Here is a 17,395-nt window from a genome sequence, read left to right as displayed (position 1 = left end):
CTTCTCTCATGGTATATCTGCATATCTAGTACTGGACACCCATGGCAAGGAACGGGCTTTGTGTTCATGTAGGTCCACCACCATGACAAAATGGATTATCCCTCAAGCAAAAAAGGAATCAATTTACAACTGGGGGGTAAGATGGGCTAATGTGAGAACACCAACAGGAAGTAGTCCAAAGGGGAGGGGGGCATGAATCACATGACCACTTGTTTATTGATTCCATTCCCACAATTCCCTAAGATGAGCTCCTTTAGCAATGTCAAACTGATCAACAAACGCAATAGAAAACGGATGGTCTGGCAGGATGAAAGTGCTGATCTTTAGCTGTACCCTCTAAACGTTTCACCCATTGGAGCCCGAGGTCTGTCAGATACAGAGGTAGTCTGACCTGCCTTGACAAAAAAGTCTCATAAAGTTAGTGAAACACACTAAAAGAACAAGCACCTAGATACCAACGTTTGCCCATATTTCTTTATTTTTAGTTTTTGATTACGGTAGCAATCAAAATTAGAAAACAAGTGACATTTTGTAATTTACAAAGTTACTGCTCATCCGAATTCAGTTATCCATGAATAGACGAGATGCACTTCACTGTATTTCCTCACTGAAGACTCTCACATCACAGGATAAAAGGTAGCAGCTCCTCAGTCAGTGTAAACAGAACCCAGACATGTGCTCTTGTTTGTGGGAGTCAAACGGGGCATTTTCACTTGTTATCCTGATCCAGTAACGACCGTCAGATCATCATATTGTTATCATATGAAGAGTGCTATTTGCAAATGGGTGGGCGATCAGCGCTGCTTTGAGACTCAGACACTTGAGTCAGTCACGCTTGTTCTTGTCATTCTCCTTACAAAGCCATAAAAATATATACCTATATTATTTCAAAAGTAGACCGATCACGGTTTCTAAGGTTTCTATTTTTGTAATGTTTCTCTGACAAAAACTCGCAGAATTCTGAAAACGGTTTTGCGAGATCTCTGTCTGATTCCACGGGCAGCATCACCAACCCCAGAAAGCTGAAAGAATAACAGGAAGCAGAATTATACACTGAAAACACAGGGCTGTTTGCAACATGAAGGAGGTTTCATGCCCCTGTTTTAGGGATAAAACCCCCCCCCCCCATCTGGAAGATACTTTACGGGCCCTGCGTATGTCTCCTTCTAACCGGCCAGGCCAAGCTGGGGGCCACAGGCCCATAGGGGCAGCCTGCTGCTCTCTCCTCGTAAAAAGGGAGCCCTTCCCCTGCCCCATAGGTAGAGGTTCTCAAAGTCCCCCCCCCCCATTCAGTGTATTTACGATAGCCTCGCCCCCCCCCCCCCCCCCCAGCCCACCCATCCAAACCGCAATGCCAGGGCCCCATCTGACCTTTATTGCCAGAAAGAGGTAAAATGTGGGTTTGGAAAGAGTGTCACCCCACCCCGCAGTCAACACAGGTCAAATTTCGGCGCCCATATCTGATTTAACACGTGCGGAGGATGGATAAAACAGACGGCAGCGGCGGAAGTGGCAGAGCCGAGGTCAGGGCCGCCCCCCTGCCACGTTCCACAGTGAGGTCAAGCACCAAAAACACAGAATCGAAATGCAGAACGGTGGGTCAAGGTGCTGTGAAGGAGTCCGACGCTGTGGAGCTGGTGAAAGGGGGGGGGGGGCATGGTACAGGGACAGGGGGTTACTGGTGAAGGTGTCAGCTAAGGGCCAGGGCAGACGGCGAGTGCAAAAAATGACGGCGGGACAAACCCAGCCCCCTCCCACAGCCACACACACCCATAAACGCAGGGCACACTCACGCTCCGAGATTTCCATGATTTCGGTTAAAGAACCCAAATAATCACACAGACACAAAGGACCCCATCTACATTTATGGTATCGTGGCTTTGGATTCTTCTCTTTGCAATATTGATTGGCAACAAAATGAGGAAAATGAATTTGCCACGGAATTTTCATTTATAGAGACATTGTTAACTCCCTGGTCCCTGACGCCATCCCCAGCCGAGTACCACTGCAGTAGATTTATGAATATGAGATGCATGATATAGAGAAAAAAGCAGGGAAGGCTCTTTGCGTGGCCATGGGGACTGTGTGTGAGGTGAGGACAGTAAATTACCTTGGACAAGGAAATGGCCGCCGTCTTAGTTTGTGTTTTAATATAATGATTGAGACCGCCTGCATTAACATCATCACTAATTATTACTGCCATTTGCACATCTCACGACTTAAACGCATAAACTGTGTAAAACCTTCTTGTTTGGACAGTGGCCTGTAAGCCGCCAGGTACCTAGTGCTGGGTTACCCCTCCCCCCAAAACACTCCGCTGTGTGAACATTAGGATTGCAAAGGGGCAGAAAATTTCCAGGAATTTTCCATAAACTTGGGAAATCAAGCAAGAGAATTATGGAAATATTGAACTCAGCGGAAGCTGTCAGTGCAGCAAAGAAAACCAACTTGAATAATACAACATAGAATATGTTGCAGTGCGTTTTGATGCAGATGCTAATTTTGAGGTGTTTTTACATGCAAATAATTATTCAGAAGCACCTGGTTACACAATGATATCACTATTAGTGCTGTCAAGATTTTTTTTCAAGCCACATTTAAGTTCCCTGATAAAGACTAAAATGTAATTTTGCAAATTTCCAGTTTATTTCCATTCATTCCTATGGCGAGTTTCCAACTTTGAAAATTCCCAGAATTTTGCAGCACAAATGAACGGATCTGAAACAAACCCAGTTATTCACTGAAACTTACTTTCAAAGCATCTGCGAAAAAAACTGATGAAAGGAAAACATTACTCAGATTTTTAGAGGCATACTGTACCCGCAGTACAGCAATTGCGCAATAAGAACCACGTTATTGTGAGAGCCACCAATCCCATATCTGATACATCTCTCTGATGTTCTCACACCCTTCAGTTCAGTGCTATGCAGTGGTAACCCAGCGCTGAATTGCTGCTCCACCAACTCATTTAATAACCTATTCTCACACACAACCATACGCGCAAAAATGCATCCCTCTGGCATGTGGCTTTTTCAGGCGAGGTGCTTCCAAGACGTTCCTCTTGTTAAACACTCCATTTATTAAATCAGTACCATACTGAACGACATTAAGAAAATAAGGTCCAATTTTTAATTCCTCTGAATTACCACCTATGTATGTCAGCAACTCCATAGCGGATGAAGACGATTTGTTCCGCCGACCGGCCCTGAGATTTACCTACGACCCAAACTTCCCTGCAAGCAGAATCCTAGGCCAGCTTGTATGATGAGGTGCAATTACTCGGATGGATTCCAGTAATTTAACATATTATCCATAGACATTTCGCAATAACATGTACAATAAAATGTATATATATATATATATATATATATATATATATATATATATATATATATATATACACACATACATACACACACACTTTATATGCTCTAGCTGAAAGGCAGGAGCCACCCTGGGACACTGGGACTCCTCCTCTTTTGTCTTTTATGAAAGAGATAGTAGTTTAGTAGAGGGTTACCCAAGCTTCTGGAACATGTGGATGAGCAGCCAGCACCCCCACACCCCCCCGCCCCCCCAAAACTATCTCTGGAATCCCGGCAACCAAACGGCCCAGCGAGCAGCTTCAGGAGGCAGCTGGCGTCTCAGATTTGAACAGCAGAAGGACGCAGACGGGCAGGAGGCTGGCCTGGGCTTCGCGACACCCCGTCTGGGGAGGGCCGGGGGGGGGGCGGCTTCGGAACAATGCCCAGACCCGGCCGCCCCGCCGCCCCAGCGAGCCTCCGTGAAGCCCTAATGAAAGCTGGAAGCGCTCGTTCCGGGCCCTCTGGCCGCGGTCCAGCCGCTGCTTATTCTCCCAGCCCGGCCTGCTCTTTAATCAGGTGTGACATGCCGTCCGGTGACAGCGAATGGACTCACTGCTGCCTCTACAGGCAGGTGCATCTTAAGGAAAAAGCGACACTCACACAGCCGGTGTTAACAGGACAACAGTCACCTTTAAAGGCGAAAGCAGAATATTTTCTTTCTACCGCAAGTTCTACACTACATCTCTCGATAGTAAGTATCGTTTTTTTAAAACTCACACATTCTAACCAGAGGGACCCATTTGCATTCGCAGCAAGTGTAACATCTTTTTCGTCTCCCCGGCTTGAACTCCAAAGGCATGCTGGGGACTCTGCTCATGCCCCCTAACCCCTATTTTCACGGTTGTCATGCGATGCAGCTGAGTGGTTCTGCCCCCTGCTGGCCCTAACAGTCCTCAGCGGGCTCTCCCCTGGCACGGGTATTGTGTTGCCCAGGTCAGAGCACTGTTTGTTCATTCTGTGCAGAATAGCGTAGAAAGTTACCTGCAGTTAAAAAAAAAAACTGCATTGAAACAGCAATGATCAAAGCGTGTCAATGATCAAAGGTCAAACAGGAAAATCTCAAACTGAGACACTACTGCCCGCATGCTTAGACATCCCAGCAATTATTATGACCATATGACAGCCACAAGTCTTAAATGAAGTATTTTGACTGAATAATGATTAACCGATGCAGTGAATATAGAAACACAAATGAAGGTGATGCTTCAGAGTCATTTTCACATGATATTACCACCAGACAAAAAACCCTCATAAAGTCTAATGAACTAACTGGCCAACAACATGCCAAACACAATTACGACTGGACGCACTGGGAACAGCTGCCAGCTCTTCCCATATCTCACTTTGCTCCTCGAACCTCGTTCTGCAGTCTCTCCCTGCTCCATCACCTTCGAGTCTAAAACGCTCTGAGCTCGCAAACAAGCCTCTGCACTGAGCATTCGGAGAAACGGCAAAACTGCTCCGTAAACGGTGCCGGCCAGGATCCACGGCATGAGAGACGGCGAGTCTGGGAACGGGGAAGGTACCGGGCTGGAGTTCAGGGCGACGGAAAGTTAGGACGCGGGGGGCCGCAAGACAGAAACGCTGAACCTCACTGAAGCAGCACATTGCTGCTGCATATATTACGCATCAGGGCCTGTAAGGTCAGGGTGTGGAACACAGAGGCTACAGATCTCCAGGCTGTCAGTGGCCGTCACCCAAATGCCTTCTGATTCCAGGGGTTTTGGGAAGACCCATTGGGCTGCGTAACACAGCCCATTACAGGCCTACAGCTCCCACAGCCCCATACCTGCCCGTTTTTGGTTTGGCTTTCAATGCCTGGAACGCGCCAAAGCCTGACAAACACAGAGTACTATATTAACAGATCTCAGCACACTGTATTACAGATTGTGGTTTGTCACAGGTGGGAATTATAAAATGTAATAAATATACAAATGCAAAAAAAAAGATAAAAACAATTAAAAAGTCAAATCAGGGGACAGCAATGACGGGCTCCTAAATTCTGACGAACAGCATGGTCCAGATAGCCAACTACACACACAGAAACCCCACAAAAGCATTTTCAAAAGCTCCAGCTGTATTGGGATACAGTAAATTGCAAATCAGAGGTGGGGCATTTGAAAACTCTGCTTTGCTAATTACAGGATTGCTGTCTAACTGTAACTTAATGAGCTCTGGCTAAAACAGTGTTTCTCAATCTGGATTACTGGGACACCCAGGCAGTTCAAGGTTTTGGTCCCTCTCAGCTTCCTGCCAACACTGTCCCCAAGGATCGGGTTGAGAGACACTGGGGAAAAAAACGATTCACTAAATTCTTATTATCATTGTATTCTGCTGCCCTCTACTGGACATAAAAAACCATGACATAAACCAATGGGTCTGCACAGTGTCATTACCAGAGGTGGAAAGTTTAGGTCCACAAAGTAAAAACCCAGACCATGATTTTGTTTCTACCAAGCCATTGAGAATAAAGAGTCACATTCATAGAATATTCAACAGGATGGTTGAAACAAAATCTTGGTCTGGATTTTGACTATCAGGACCTGAATCTAGCAATCCTTCAACAGAAACCCAACACCCAAGGCGCGAATGTGGACCCAGGCCTACCTGACACTTCCCAGCCACGCAGACAGACAGGTTGCTCTGGCCGCATGGCGTCCCGTCGATGACAGAGTCAGACTGCCGCACATAGAACCGGAAGCCGACGGCCCGGCAGTTCAGCTCACAGCTCTGATCCCCCTGGACTGCAACAGCCAACAACAGTGGTACAATTCAGACACTTTCTCATACTTTTTTCCAATGAAACTTCAAAATAGGTTTCAATAATAACCATAAGGGGGCAGTATTGCTCTGGTTTCTCACAACCCCAACCACAAATTAATATAAGCTTCCTTTACACTGGTACTGTAACACACTGTGTTTGATCTTAGGACATCAATATAATAATTTTTCTTTTTTTTTATTTTTAGATATAGTGTGATTACCCTAAATCTGCAAATTCAGAGTCAAGCTAAGCAGTGACTGATTCCCCAGCTGAGGGACATGATCCTCGGGGACTGAAACAGACAGAAAAACAAGAAAACAACAAAAACAGCTCCTCATGTGAGAAGGTGACAGGTAAGGGTCAGGTCACGGGGAAGAAGTGACGGTGTGACTGACTCTCCGTCCTCCAGGAACTCCGAAGGGCCACCCAAGGGAGCCATAAACCGTCAGCCTCTCAGCACATGAAGGACCGCAGACTGTGGAGTCCATGGTGGAGAAGTGCTGGTGTTCTGACAAGTTGAGCTACCTATCGAGCCTTTCTGCACATGAGCAGTTCCACCATCTTGGGATTAGGGTTAGGTTTTAGGGGTTAGGGTTTTAGGGGGGGTTTTTGGGGTTAGGTTTAGGGTATGGGTTAGGGTTATCAATTAGCACTACGGTAGCCTAACTCGACAAAGTAGCTAAACTCGACAGAACACCGGCTGATTGGCTGCACGGAGACGAAACTCAATATGCACTCTAACAACCGGCTAAAGGTACAAAGAGGCTGCACGGCTCTGAAACGGACTGCGGCTAACAAACAGGGCCCCGCGTACACTAACGATGTGGGGCAGCTGGAGCGGGGGGAGAGGGGGGGACGCAGGTAAGTTAATTGGAGGATCATGTTTAATGTGAACCTGTCCGATTAAACTGAAAATAATGAAAAATAAAAGACTGGGTTTAAAACCACCCGGTAAGACAAATACATGAACATACAGCATACGCACACGACATTAAGAGACTGTAGGAGGTAGCACTGCAGCCTCACAACCGGGGTTGCAGGTTTGAATTCTGCTCCCAGCTTTAAGAATCTGCATAGACTCTGGATAGTCCTAATTAAGTGGTATTATTTTCTCCTGACCGTCTGTGAGTCCTGTGAACCACTGGAATGATGTCGAAGGAGTCCTGGGAGAAGCTTCAGACTCACTACAATCTAGGGCGACCCCCTAATCCATGTCGGGGGGGGGGACACTATGAGCTACTTCAGGTTTGTACAAACTACTTTAAAACAGAATGGCTCCTGTGCTTGGCTAATTAGTTCAATTGTGTTTTTAGTGGTTTGTTTCCTTGATTGAATGACTCCTCGAGCTGTTTCACATCAACATTAGTGACACACTCATGATTATAGGAGACTGACCAATCAACACACAGCAGGAAGTCAGTGCTAAAGTTTAATCCGGGTCCTTTTAATTGAAATGTTTGAAATGGTAATTTACAAACCCTGCTGTAACTCATACTGTCCCACCTGCCATGGGTTAGGTGGTCACCCTACCACAATCCCATGATGAATAATCATTTACGGGATATGAAATAGTCTTTCTTACTTGAATGAGCTAAAATCTAATTTAATGTAAATGTACCAAGGATGGACAGACCCCCCCCACCCCCGATCTACCAAGGGGGACAAAATAGGGGTCAAGAGTCTCTGCTACTGTTATTTTGGGGGTCATGGGATGAAAAGGTTGAGAACCCATTTTCTAGATCTACCAAGGGAAACATCCTTACAACTTAGAAGGAAAATTGTATTGCCTGGTTTTTATTGCAAAGGCTTTAATGGGCAAATTACCTCAGTACATATGTAGTTTGCTGACATTCCGCACTAATGCATACAGAACCCGCTCATCAGTTAAACTTCTCCTTCAGCCTCCCACCACACACACAGAACTGAGCAAATCCGGCTTTTGTTCTTATGCACCACATGAGCGGAATGTGTTTAAAAATCTCTGAGCTTAAAGAACGGTGTCATTGTTTCATATCAATTCATTTTATTCTATGTATTTTTGGAGAATTTGAGTATTTGTATATGTTTTAGTTTGTGTTCATATTAATCATCTCTGTGTGTATGTATATGAAACTTTAGTCTTATTTTTCTCATTTGCTGCCATTTTGGCCAGGACTTCCTGGAAGAAGAGATACTCAATGGAACCTTCCTGGTAAAATAAAGGATAAAAAAAATGTCATTAAATAAATAAATGTTGAGTAAGGACAGTACACACTGTATCATACTGATTTACAGTGATGCTATTGATACAAAGCTGGTATCAGTGCTGGAAAACAAAACCACGTGAACCTGCCACAGATGAAGCACATTCCCCACTGCGGACTTAGGAGATCCACTGGCGGCAGATGGCAGGGTTAGTTCAAAGCCACGCCAAAGCCTTGTCAGGTTCAAGGCAGGCTGGCGTCAAAAGCCTGACCTGCCTCCTCGTAAACCCGCCTCACGCCAGCCACCGATCATGGCCGATTAACTTCTGCTTAGCTGTGCGACGGCGCACTGCCTTCGGGCAGAAGGCCCACTGTCATCAGAGGTGGCTCATAGGTAGGCTGCGGGCGGCAGATGGAGGGACTCCAGGCTCCTGGCTCTCCTTCCAACCGCATCTTGCAGTAAAGGGAGCAACCCCCCCCCCCCCCCAAAAGATTACAGTAGCAGTCAAAAGTCTGGACACGTCTGCTTCTGTACGTCTCTCTATTTCAGCTGTTATTCACCTTATAGTAAAAGGCCTTGAGGCAATGAAGTAATGCACATCAAATACCAAAATGACCAAGAGAAGTGCTCAATATCTCAAACTTCAAAACAGCCTCCTTTTGCTACAATGACAGCATCACAGACTTGGCATTCTGTCAACCAGCGTCCAGATGTAGCCACCTGGAATGCTTCTTCAACAATCCCGAAGGAGTTTCCATAAATTCTGAGCACAGGTTGGCTATTTGTTCTTACTCTTTGATCCAACTCATCCCAAACCTGCTCTGTAGGGTTTAGGTCGGGGGACTGTGGGGGCAAGGTCATCTGTCACAGTACTCCATCTCTTTCCTTGTTCACAAGCTAATACAGTACTTAAATAATATCTAGGTCTGCTTAGGGTCATTATCTTATTGCAAAACAAATTATTTTCAGTAGAAGCGTCCAGACTTTTGACTGGTACTGCAGGTGCATGTTCACTTGTTTTTGTTTATCTACATAGTCAATGTGGTCCCACGCTCTGGGAGCACAGCCACCCTTGTGCACAGTGAGGCAAGCTGACTACATCCTGCCTGACAAAAAAAAGAGTCATTCAAGGTCTCAGACTAGCATATTAAAGTTCAAGCTCTCTGTCTGTTTCTGTGTGATGTGTTTTTATCTGCAGATGAATGCATTGCTGCATTTTTTATGCAGTTTTGGACAACCAATAATGCTGTCAAACCTTATTACTCCCATTGTAGGCTTGAAAGGTAATTATTAGTGCACTTAGATAATTGGGTGAGAGGCATAGCCTTTGAGGTGCGTAGAGGTAAGTTTATGAGTGACACTCACCTTCATTGAAAGGCTCCCATTCGTAGAGGCGGCCCATGAACGGGAAACTGTTGTAGGAAGAGCACTGCACCTCTCGAATGCCCCTGCTGGCCGGTGGGCAGGTCTGCAGACGGACAGGAAGACAGCTATAAACCCAAGGAGACCCTGACCTACAGTGTGGCCTGAACTCTGGCGTTAAGAATAACTTCTTGTATTCCTTCTGCATACTTTGTCTCCCTCTTATTTTCTCAACTGCAGGAGGTGCACTCTGCATCCCAATCCCCCCGTGGGAGTCAAGGTTATCCCTTTACAAATTACCCACAATACATAGCAGACAAGAAAACAAAAGCTTGAGCAAATAGGAGTGATGTGGCTGGCTGTTGTAGAGTGCAGGTGATGTTATGGGAAAGTCAGTTTGCGTTTCTCACTCATACAGTCAGCTCTGGGGAGACTTTCTGCAAGATCATTCCTGTCCTGGCGACTGTCGGCAAGAGAGGCCTGTATTTGCGGCATCTCCATGGAAACACATCCCATCTCAAGTAGCCCCTGTTGCTGCAAACAATTGCACCCCTTCCCCTGCATAAACAGCTCATCAGTAAATGGGACACAGAGATCATGAATGGCAGTGGTGGAAAGTTCAGGTTCACAATGTACAATTCCAGACCAAGATTTTGTTTCAACCAACCAGTTGAGTATAAAGAGTCACCTTCATAGAGTACTCAACTGGTTTGTTGAAACAATATCTTGGTCTGGATTTGTACTTTCTGAACCTGAACTTTCCACTCTGTGGAATGGTGCTCTTACACTGGAGTTACAGAGCCGGTGATTCTTCTGGGCACCAGCACATGATGAGGCTGGTAGAGGGTTGTAGGTTCCAGCCCAGAAGGACTGAGCAGCCGAATGCAGGTCCTGACGGGGCTGGTACAGGGGCACCCTAGCGGAGGAGTCTGTGCTGGGCTCCAACTCCAGTGATCTCTGATGGCCACCATCGTAGCTGAAATGGGGCACGCGGTACGTGTAGCTCTGCTGCGGGCCCATGTGATTGGCTGGGGACACCTGACCCAACCTGGGAGCCTGTCGCCGAGCTAGGGGCCCTGTCTCCAGGCTGGTGGGCTTTCTCAGGGGAACGATGAAGGGCATCCTGCCATACCCATAATTCCCAGGAGCGATTCTTGAAGCGCCCAGTCTCCTGGAAACATTCACATGCCCTTATTGGTTCAGAAAACGGTTACTGGGAATTTTAGAAGATATGAGGAAGGGGAGAAAATTGTCATCATTTGCCAATATCCTCACTTGAGTAAACACTGACTGAGGGAGGAGGTTTGAAAGGACAAAAAAAGCATTTGTTAGCATCATTTATGGCCATACAAGCTTGCTCTTGACTTAAATCACTAGTAGCTATTTTCTGACTGGTTTTTCCCATTAATAAGCTGTCATGGACTTTTAAAGCCTCTTAAAAACATCCAGAAAGAAAACAGACTAGGTAAAAAAAAGATAGTCCTTATTTGGACCAGCAGACCCTGAAGAAATAATTTAATAGCTACACTACACTATTTTTTCATGTTAAGATGGCTGTTGTTTCATGGACTGAATTCCTAGTGACTTCTGGTATAGATAAATATATAATCGGTCATGTCTATTCTTACATTTTCTATACCCACTTGTCCTATGGAGGGTCGAGGGGGGTTCATCCCCAAAGATACAGGTGCAAAGCAAAGAAAAACCAATGATGGAGTGTCACCCCATCGCAGGGCACTCACACTATTTAAATCGCCCCCAGTGAGAAATAAAATGATAATGATTAATTGGATAAGAGTTGAGTCAGGTGCTATTGTGTCATGTTTGGGGGGAGAGTGGGGCAGTGGAGTCCATATGCTGAAAAGCTACTTCACCTGCGTCCAGCCAGGGGGTCTTGCTTCCGGGCCCTCAACTCGCCAAGGTACCGCTGTCCCACATTGCTATGCGAGGGCAACGATGGCTGTGGGGCTGAAGCTGGGTGACTGGGAGGTGGGGGGCGGGAGAGAACCCTGGGGAGAGTGTAAGGGGGCAGGCAAGGCCGCGTCTGTTCCTGGACCCCTCCACCACATGAGCGGGAGCAAGCAGTCCAGGGACTCCAGGAGCCCCACTGCCCCCCGGGGCTGAGAAACTGCCCATCCTGGACACCTGTGTCCACCTGGGCCTCCGTCTCCCTTTGGACCTGTAGACCCATGAATTCTAGTCAATGACAAGGACTACAGATGCTCAAAATAGTCAGATACCTTCAGCACTGCCCATAGCGAACAGCAGGGGTCTCCAACTCTGGTCCTGGAGAGCTACTATCCAGTCGGTTTTCTATCATACCTGGCTTCTGATGAGCCACACCTGCTCTCAGGCAAATACCAGGAACAGGTGTGGCTCATCAGAAGCCAGATAGGATAGAAAATCTGATGGATAGTAGCTCTCCAGGACCGGAGTTGGAGACCCCTGACTTGCAGTACCTATGGACACTATATAACACAGGGTCACTTCACAAAGTCAGTCTCAGTAACCACCCATGAGCTCAAGAAAGACGCTGGTAGGCAGCTGTCTGCCAGACGAGAGCCAGCAGATCCCAGGCTTCAGCCTGTGTTTGTGTAAAGACGGGTCCTGTGCTTTTATCCCGCTTTGCAGACATATAGATGCGTGTGGGGAAGAGCTTAGTGGAGGGAGCAGAAGGGGAAGACAGAGCTGGGGCTCATCTCCTCCTGCCAGTCAGCCCGGGCCAGCTGGCAATGCAGAGAACTCTCAGACACCCCCATCCCCCAGTAGGCCTTGGAAACCCTGCTCCTCTCTGCAGGGTCAAACGTGGGTCAAACTGTCGGACAGAGGGACCTTTCCAGGAGCTGGAAGACAGCGTGTCGCCAGATGGAGACAAGTACAGTACATGGGACGCCCTGGGATTGGTTAGAGTCAAAACTCCCACAGCGCCCAGGGCTATTTATCCCCCAGGGTGGGTGTATTGGCGGTGAGGTTAAGCAACCAATCTGATGCCATCGCCTACAACTGAAGATCTCAGCTCCCCACTGATCCAGTCTATCAATGTCTTTCACATTTCACACACACTCCTTTAAGGTCAGATTTAAGGTCTCGCATGTCGGAAGGTCATTTACACACTGACTTTCACAAGGGATGTTAGCCTGACCGTAATTCCTCATCACTGCAGTTTGTTTTAAGGCATAGTTTGGCAAAAAAAAACAAACTGAGTCATGACTGCATCAATACTTCAAAAAGAACAGCAACAAGCTGCTTCAATGGTTCTTTAAGTAAGTTTAGAGATATGTTAGCTTTACTACTATTGACAGGGGTGACCCTGCTGGCCTGGAGAAACCCAGATCCCCCAGTTTGAGCTGAGGAGTGGGATTGGAGCAGCCCTTTGTGTGAGTTGCCCATATAGGCAGATGGGAGCTGGGCAGGAACCAGGATCCCAGGACCGCATTGTCACATGCTGCATCGCGATCCACACTTACCCCTCTTTGCTCTGGCTCTGATATGTGCTGAAAGTCCACTGGTTCGGAGCAGAAGAACACCAGCAAAATCACGGAAAATCTAGATTTAACAAGACACCCACATTAACTTATTTTCTATAGTGACACCACACTATTGCAGTAATTAATGGTGTTATTTGATATTTGCATTACCTGATTGTCTGAGCACAGGTATGTAACATAACTCCCAGCTTGTCTATAAAACACAAAAGAGATAATCATCACTGGAAAATCAGCTAGCTACCGATAAACAGAAAACATCCCAGTCACACCGGCACAACAATGTACTTAAAATAAATCCATTCTGTTAAAACATCTATGCCGTGAATACATGTCTATTACTTAGCGCGCATATCTGTCAAATTCAAATGGAGCGGAGCATCAGCACGTGTAGTCAACTTGCAGGACCGTGACGTACAGATAGAATGATGACATTTTGTGGAAGTTAAAGGAGAGTGAAGCTGAAATGGTATGACAAAGACGGAAATTGGCAAGACGCTCGACGGACAAAAGTACGGAAGGCCATTTGGGACTTAACGTCTACTTGGACGTCCGTGTCAACACGTCAAACAAATTACGTCTTAACATGTACATTATTTACATGTTAAGCCGTTCGGACATCTTAACACGTCTTACAGTAAAAATATGTGTTAACGCAGCCAATTTGAACCTCTTAAGACGTTTGTACCTTTAATGCATCTAAGCTATTGGTTGGCATAAACGTACACACCCCTTTTGACGTAGGGGCTATACGTATGCAGTACGTGCCCTGTACGTTGTAGTCGCGTGGTCTCTACATTCAGCCATGTGAGTCCCACGTTGTTATTACATAGAGGCAACATATGTATTACGTGTCAAACGTGACTATGATGTTGTATTCGGCACAGTCCATTTGTTGGAAGGGTGAATCGCGGGCTTATATAAACTGGCAGAACAGATATCTTTAAATCTTTACAAAGTATAACTGGCTGTTTTCATATTTAAATCGCTAGACTGGATATGTATTGCAGATATCTCCAATTCAATTCTTCCTAGTCAAAAAGAGCATTTCAGATATAAACAATGACATTCATCGTAGGAGAAATTACGTCACTTTTGCCATTCATGTCTATTAGGCTTTCAATTTCAGATTTCCAGAATTCTATTTCAGATATCCAGAATGTTCATCAATTGAATTCTTACCCGATATCTACAATCCAATGGTTATTAGTCATAATTTTAATTTCAGTTATCCAAAAGGGAAAAAAACCTTCGAAATATATAAAAATATAATTTTAAATATCCAAAAATACATTGTGAACAGTAAAAATGTCATTAGAGATATCCACTATTCATATTGTGACTAGTAAAAATGAATTTGCAGATATCTACAGCTAGAATTATGACTAGGAACAATGCAATTGCAAATATTTACAACTGCATTGTGTATATCTGTTGACGAGTAGATAGGACGCCGTTTTAACATAAAATGGGTCCACTGACTATCCACAATTAGCGTTACCTCATCACTTTCGGTGCTGCACCCTGTGTCTGAAACATGACTGACCCAGAAATAAACCATTTATACTTGATTGTGGATTTGACTGCTCATTTATTTTGATGCCAGGCTGAAAGTTTAAGCTAAAATTAAAATATGATGCAGATTGTTTTCGTTTTTGGAGACAGTGTTGAGCGATTTCCTTGGAGCGGGATTAAAATTGACCCGAGAGGGGGGCGATAATGAGCGAAGCGGCTGTGAGTGGGGGGAGCTGGAGGAGCGATGAGCAGCTCCATTTGCGATGAGTTCCACTTACGTGCTTTGGTCAAAATTATACATTTTGTGAATGAATGACCGTCCCATGCACTGACTGCGAACAGCTGACAGCCCCTCAACACGCCACTTGAGCTAGCTGTCTGTCTGTCAGCAGATCGCCCTCTGGCTGACCAAATCAAAAATGAAACTGGAGCAAAACTGGTAAATCCGGCTAATATTGATTTAACTGCACTGGTGTCTGTATTTGTGCTGAACAGTGCAGCTGAGCTAAACTTATCATTCTGATCACTTTCTGTTCTGTATTAACAGCAAAAACTATATATTCAGCAACGAGAGGCGGACGAAACAAAGACCGTTTTATATTTTACCGTGCAAGTTATTAACTTTCTATTAAAACGTATGTAGTTATTAATTTATTTGTAATAAGGAGTTAATAGAGAACTGTCATAGCAACAGTATGAATTGCATCAATAATTTAGCTGGCTTATATTTTACCGGATGTAGGCCTACGTCGCATCGCCATTCTAGATATCTGAAATGACAATTGTAGATAGGAAGAATGTCATTGTGGATATCTGAAATGCTCTTTTTGAAGAATTGAATTAGAGATATCTGCAATACATATCCAGTCTATCGATTAAATGTTAAAACGCCTTGCCATACTTTTGCATGTATTGTACCGGTGTTGCAGTATTAAACTATTTAAAAATGCAAAATAATTATTCTATGATTGCGTTGTTTATTTTTTTCCACGTATTTTAAACAAATCTAAGGAAAAACTGTAAAAACGGATCAGTGACAGTCAATCAGCTACCTGAGTTCATTATCTAGTGAGAGAGAAACATTTTTCTCTTCTTGCAATGACTGTCTGCAGGGCTTCCCCTCAAAAACCGATAAAGTGGTAGCACCCAATTTCAAACGTCTTAAGACGTTCAAATATGCCGCGTTAACACGTAGTTTTAAGAATAATGTACGTGTTAAAACGGGACGTCAAAGTAGACGTTAAGTCCCAAATGGACATCCTTACAAAAGCATGATATTCACGCAAGTGCACGAAATCAGTGCATTCCACGTATAAACGTGAATTAAAGTCTGCACCAATTACTTCCTCCCTCCTCCCATCAAGAAATTATGAAATATACGAAAACGCCCCTAGATAGTGTAACATCAAGAGACGGTGCTTGCGGACAGGCGCAGCGTGTTAAAAGCAGCCCGAGCGCGTATTTTGGCCGCATAGCTTCTGTATAACTAATTCGTTTCAGCTTTGAATTTCAGTCAAGTTTGCAGAGACTACGAAGCTGCTCGGCTATTTGCCCTACAACTTTCCTACAAAAACTGTTTTCAGCCTGGCGTACTGACAGCTGAGGAACCGGCTGCAGGGACAAACTGGCAGCAGAGCCGTGCTGGTTTGTTCCTGAAGATGCGGGATTAAAACCTGAACGTGCTGGAGGGCGTTTATGGTATGACGGGGTGCTTCGCTGGAAAAAGTGACACCTTATTGTCACCACGGAGCATCATACCGATCATTCTGATGAGACCGTCTTCATAAAGAATGTTACTAATCAAACGCGCGCTCATGTGCGCTGAATGTGCTAAAAAAAACTCCATGAACTAATGAACTAATGTAAAAATAAATATACCAGATAAAGGAAAACCTCCGGATACACATCACATACATGTCACATAAATAACAAAATAAATATGCCCAACTTTTTACTGCACATTTACTAAATTTAAAAGGTACATAGTTACTAAATTACAGAACTATCCGCTAAATAAAATGAAGGAAGATACTGCAAGGACTAAAAACTGGTGGTATTAATGGCACTGATCGCCCTACTACAATTAATTATTATTATTACGATTTATTATAGCCCACGTATACTGTTGTACAAGTATTCAAAAACTTTTTACAGAATTACTGTAACATTACATTTAAAATATTTAGCCACGAAACGCAGAGTAATGAAGTGATGATGTGCGATTTTACCCAGTGTCCGGACCTGGCGTCTTCCTCTTAAACACCTTGAGTTAGAAGAGCGAACCCTTGAAAAGCGGGATGGGAACCTGCGCCGGCTCCGCTTGGAAATCCAGATGCCTTTAGAAGTGCACACTGCTTAAAACTTAGTCCACTGCCAGGAGGAATCACACTTGCAAAATAATTCCTATATCCAAAGCAGACGCTGGTCACGCGCACATGAAGGGTACCGGCGCGCGTCTGGTGCACGTTCTGAAGCGCGCTTTCACCAGGATGAAAACAGCGTTTTGCGCCCCCTGTCGCTGTTTGTCATTATATACAAACACAGTATTGGTAGTCTTGTGTTTTTCAAGGAAACATTTTGATTGAATTTTTGGTTACCTGCATTCCTGTTTTTCCAGACTGCTATTTCAACATTGGAATACGCAGCTAGTACTATAGCAGGCTTAACATCTCACACAGGCATCGATAAGACAAAATGCACTATGACGCTAACTCTTCTGT

The 17,395-nt window shown here is 45.0% G+C and overlaps 1 protein-coding gene across 2 annotated transcripts in view; it reads right to left on the bottom strand.

Moving 5' to 3' along the window:
- Positions 1-17,117, bottom strand: part of LOC125706185 (thrombospondin type-1 domain-containing protein 4-like) — a 40,355-nt gene extending 23,238 nt beyond the window's left edge. Inside the window, exons 1-7 of one of the 2 annotated variants that reach the window (XM_048972759.1) lie at positions 16,904-17,117; positions 13,314-13,356; positions 13,143-13,221; positions 11,550-11,854; positions 10,462-10,846; positions 9,679-9,781; positions 5,973-6,109 (exon numbers count right to left, since the gene is read on the bottom strand). In XM_048972759.1, the coding sequence (XP_048828716.1) occupies positions 5,973-6,109; positions 9,679-9,781; positions 10,462-10,846; positions 11,550-11,854; positions 13,143-13,221; positions 13,314-13,342 (1,038 nt within the window). In that variant the 5' untranslated portion in view covers positions 13,343-13,356; positions 16,904-17,117. The remainder of the gene's footprint in view (positions 1-5,972; positions 6,110-9,678; positions 9,782-10,461; positions 10,847-11,549; positions 11,855-13,142; positions 13,222-13,313; positions 13,357-16,903) is intronic. The other variant, XM_048972760.1, reaches the window with a different exon arrangement.
- Between the last annotated feature and the right edge of the window lie 278 nt (positions 17,118-17,395).

Source organism: Brienomyrus brachyistius, chromosome 13, assembly GCF_023856365.1.
Source record: "Brienomyrus brachyistius isolate T26 chromosome 13, BBRACH_0.4, whole genome shotgun sequence".
In the NCBI taxonomy this organism is placed as follows: domain Eukaryota; kingdom Metazoa; phylum Chordata; class Actinopteri; order Osteoglossiformes; family Mormyridae; genus Brienomyrus; species Brienomyrus brachyistius.
Note: the sequence above shows the minus strand (reverse complement) of the source record. Positions and strands in the feature narration are given on the sequence as shown.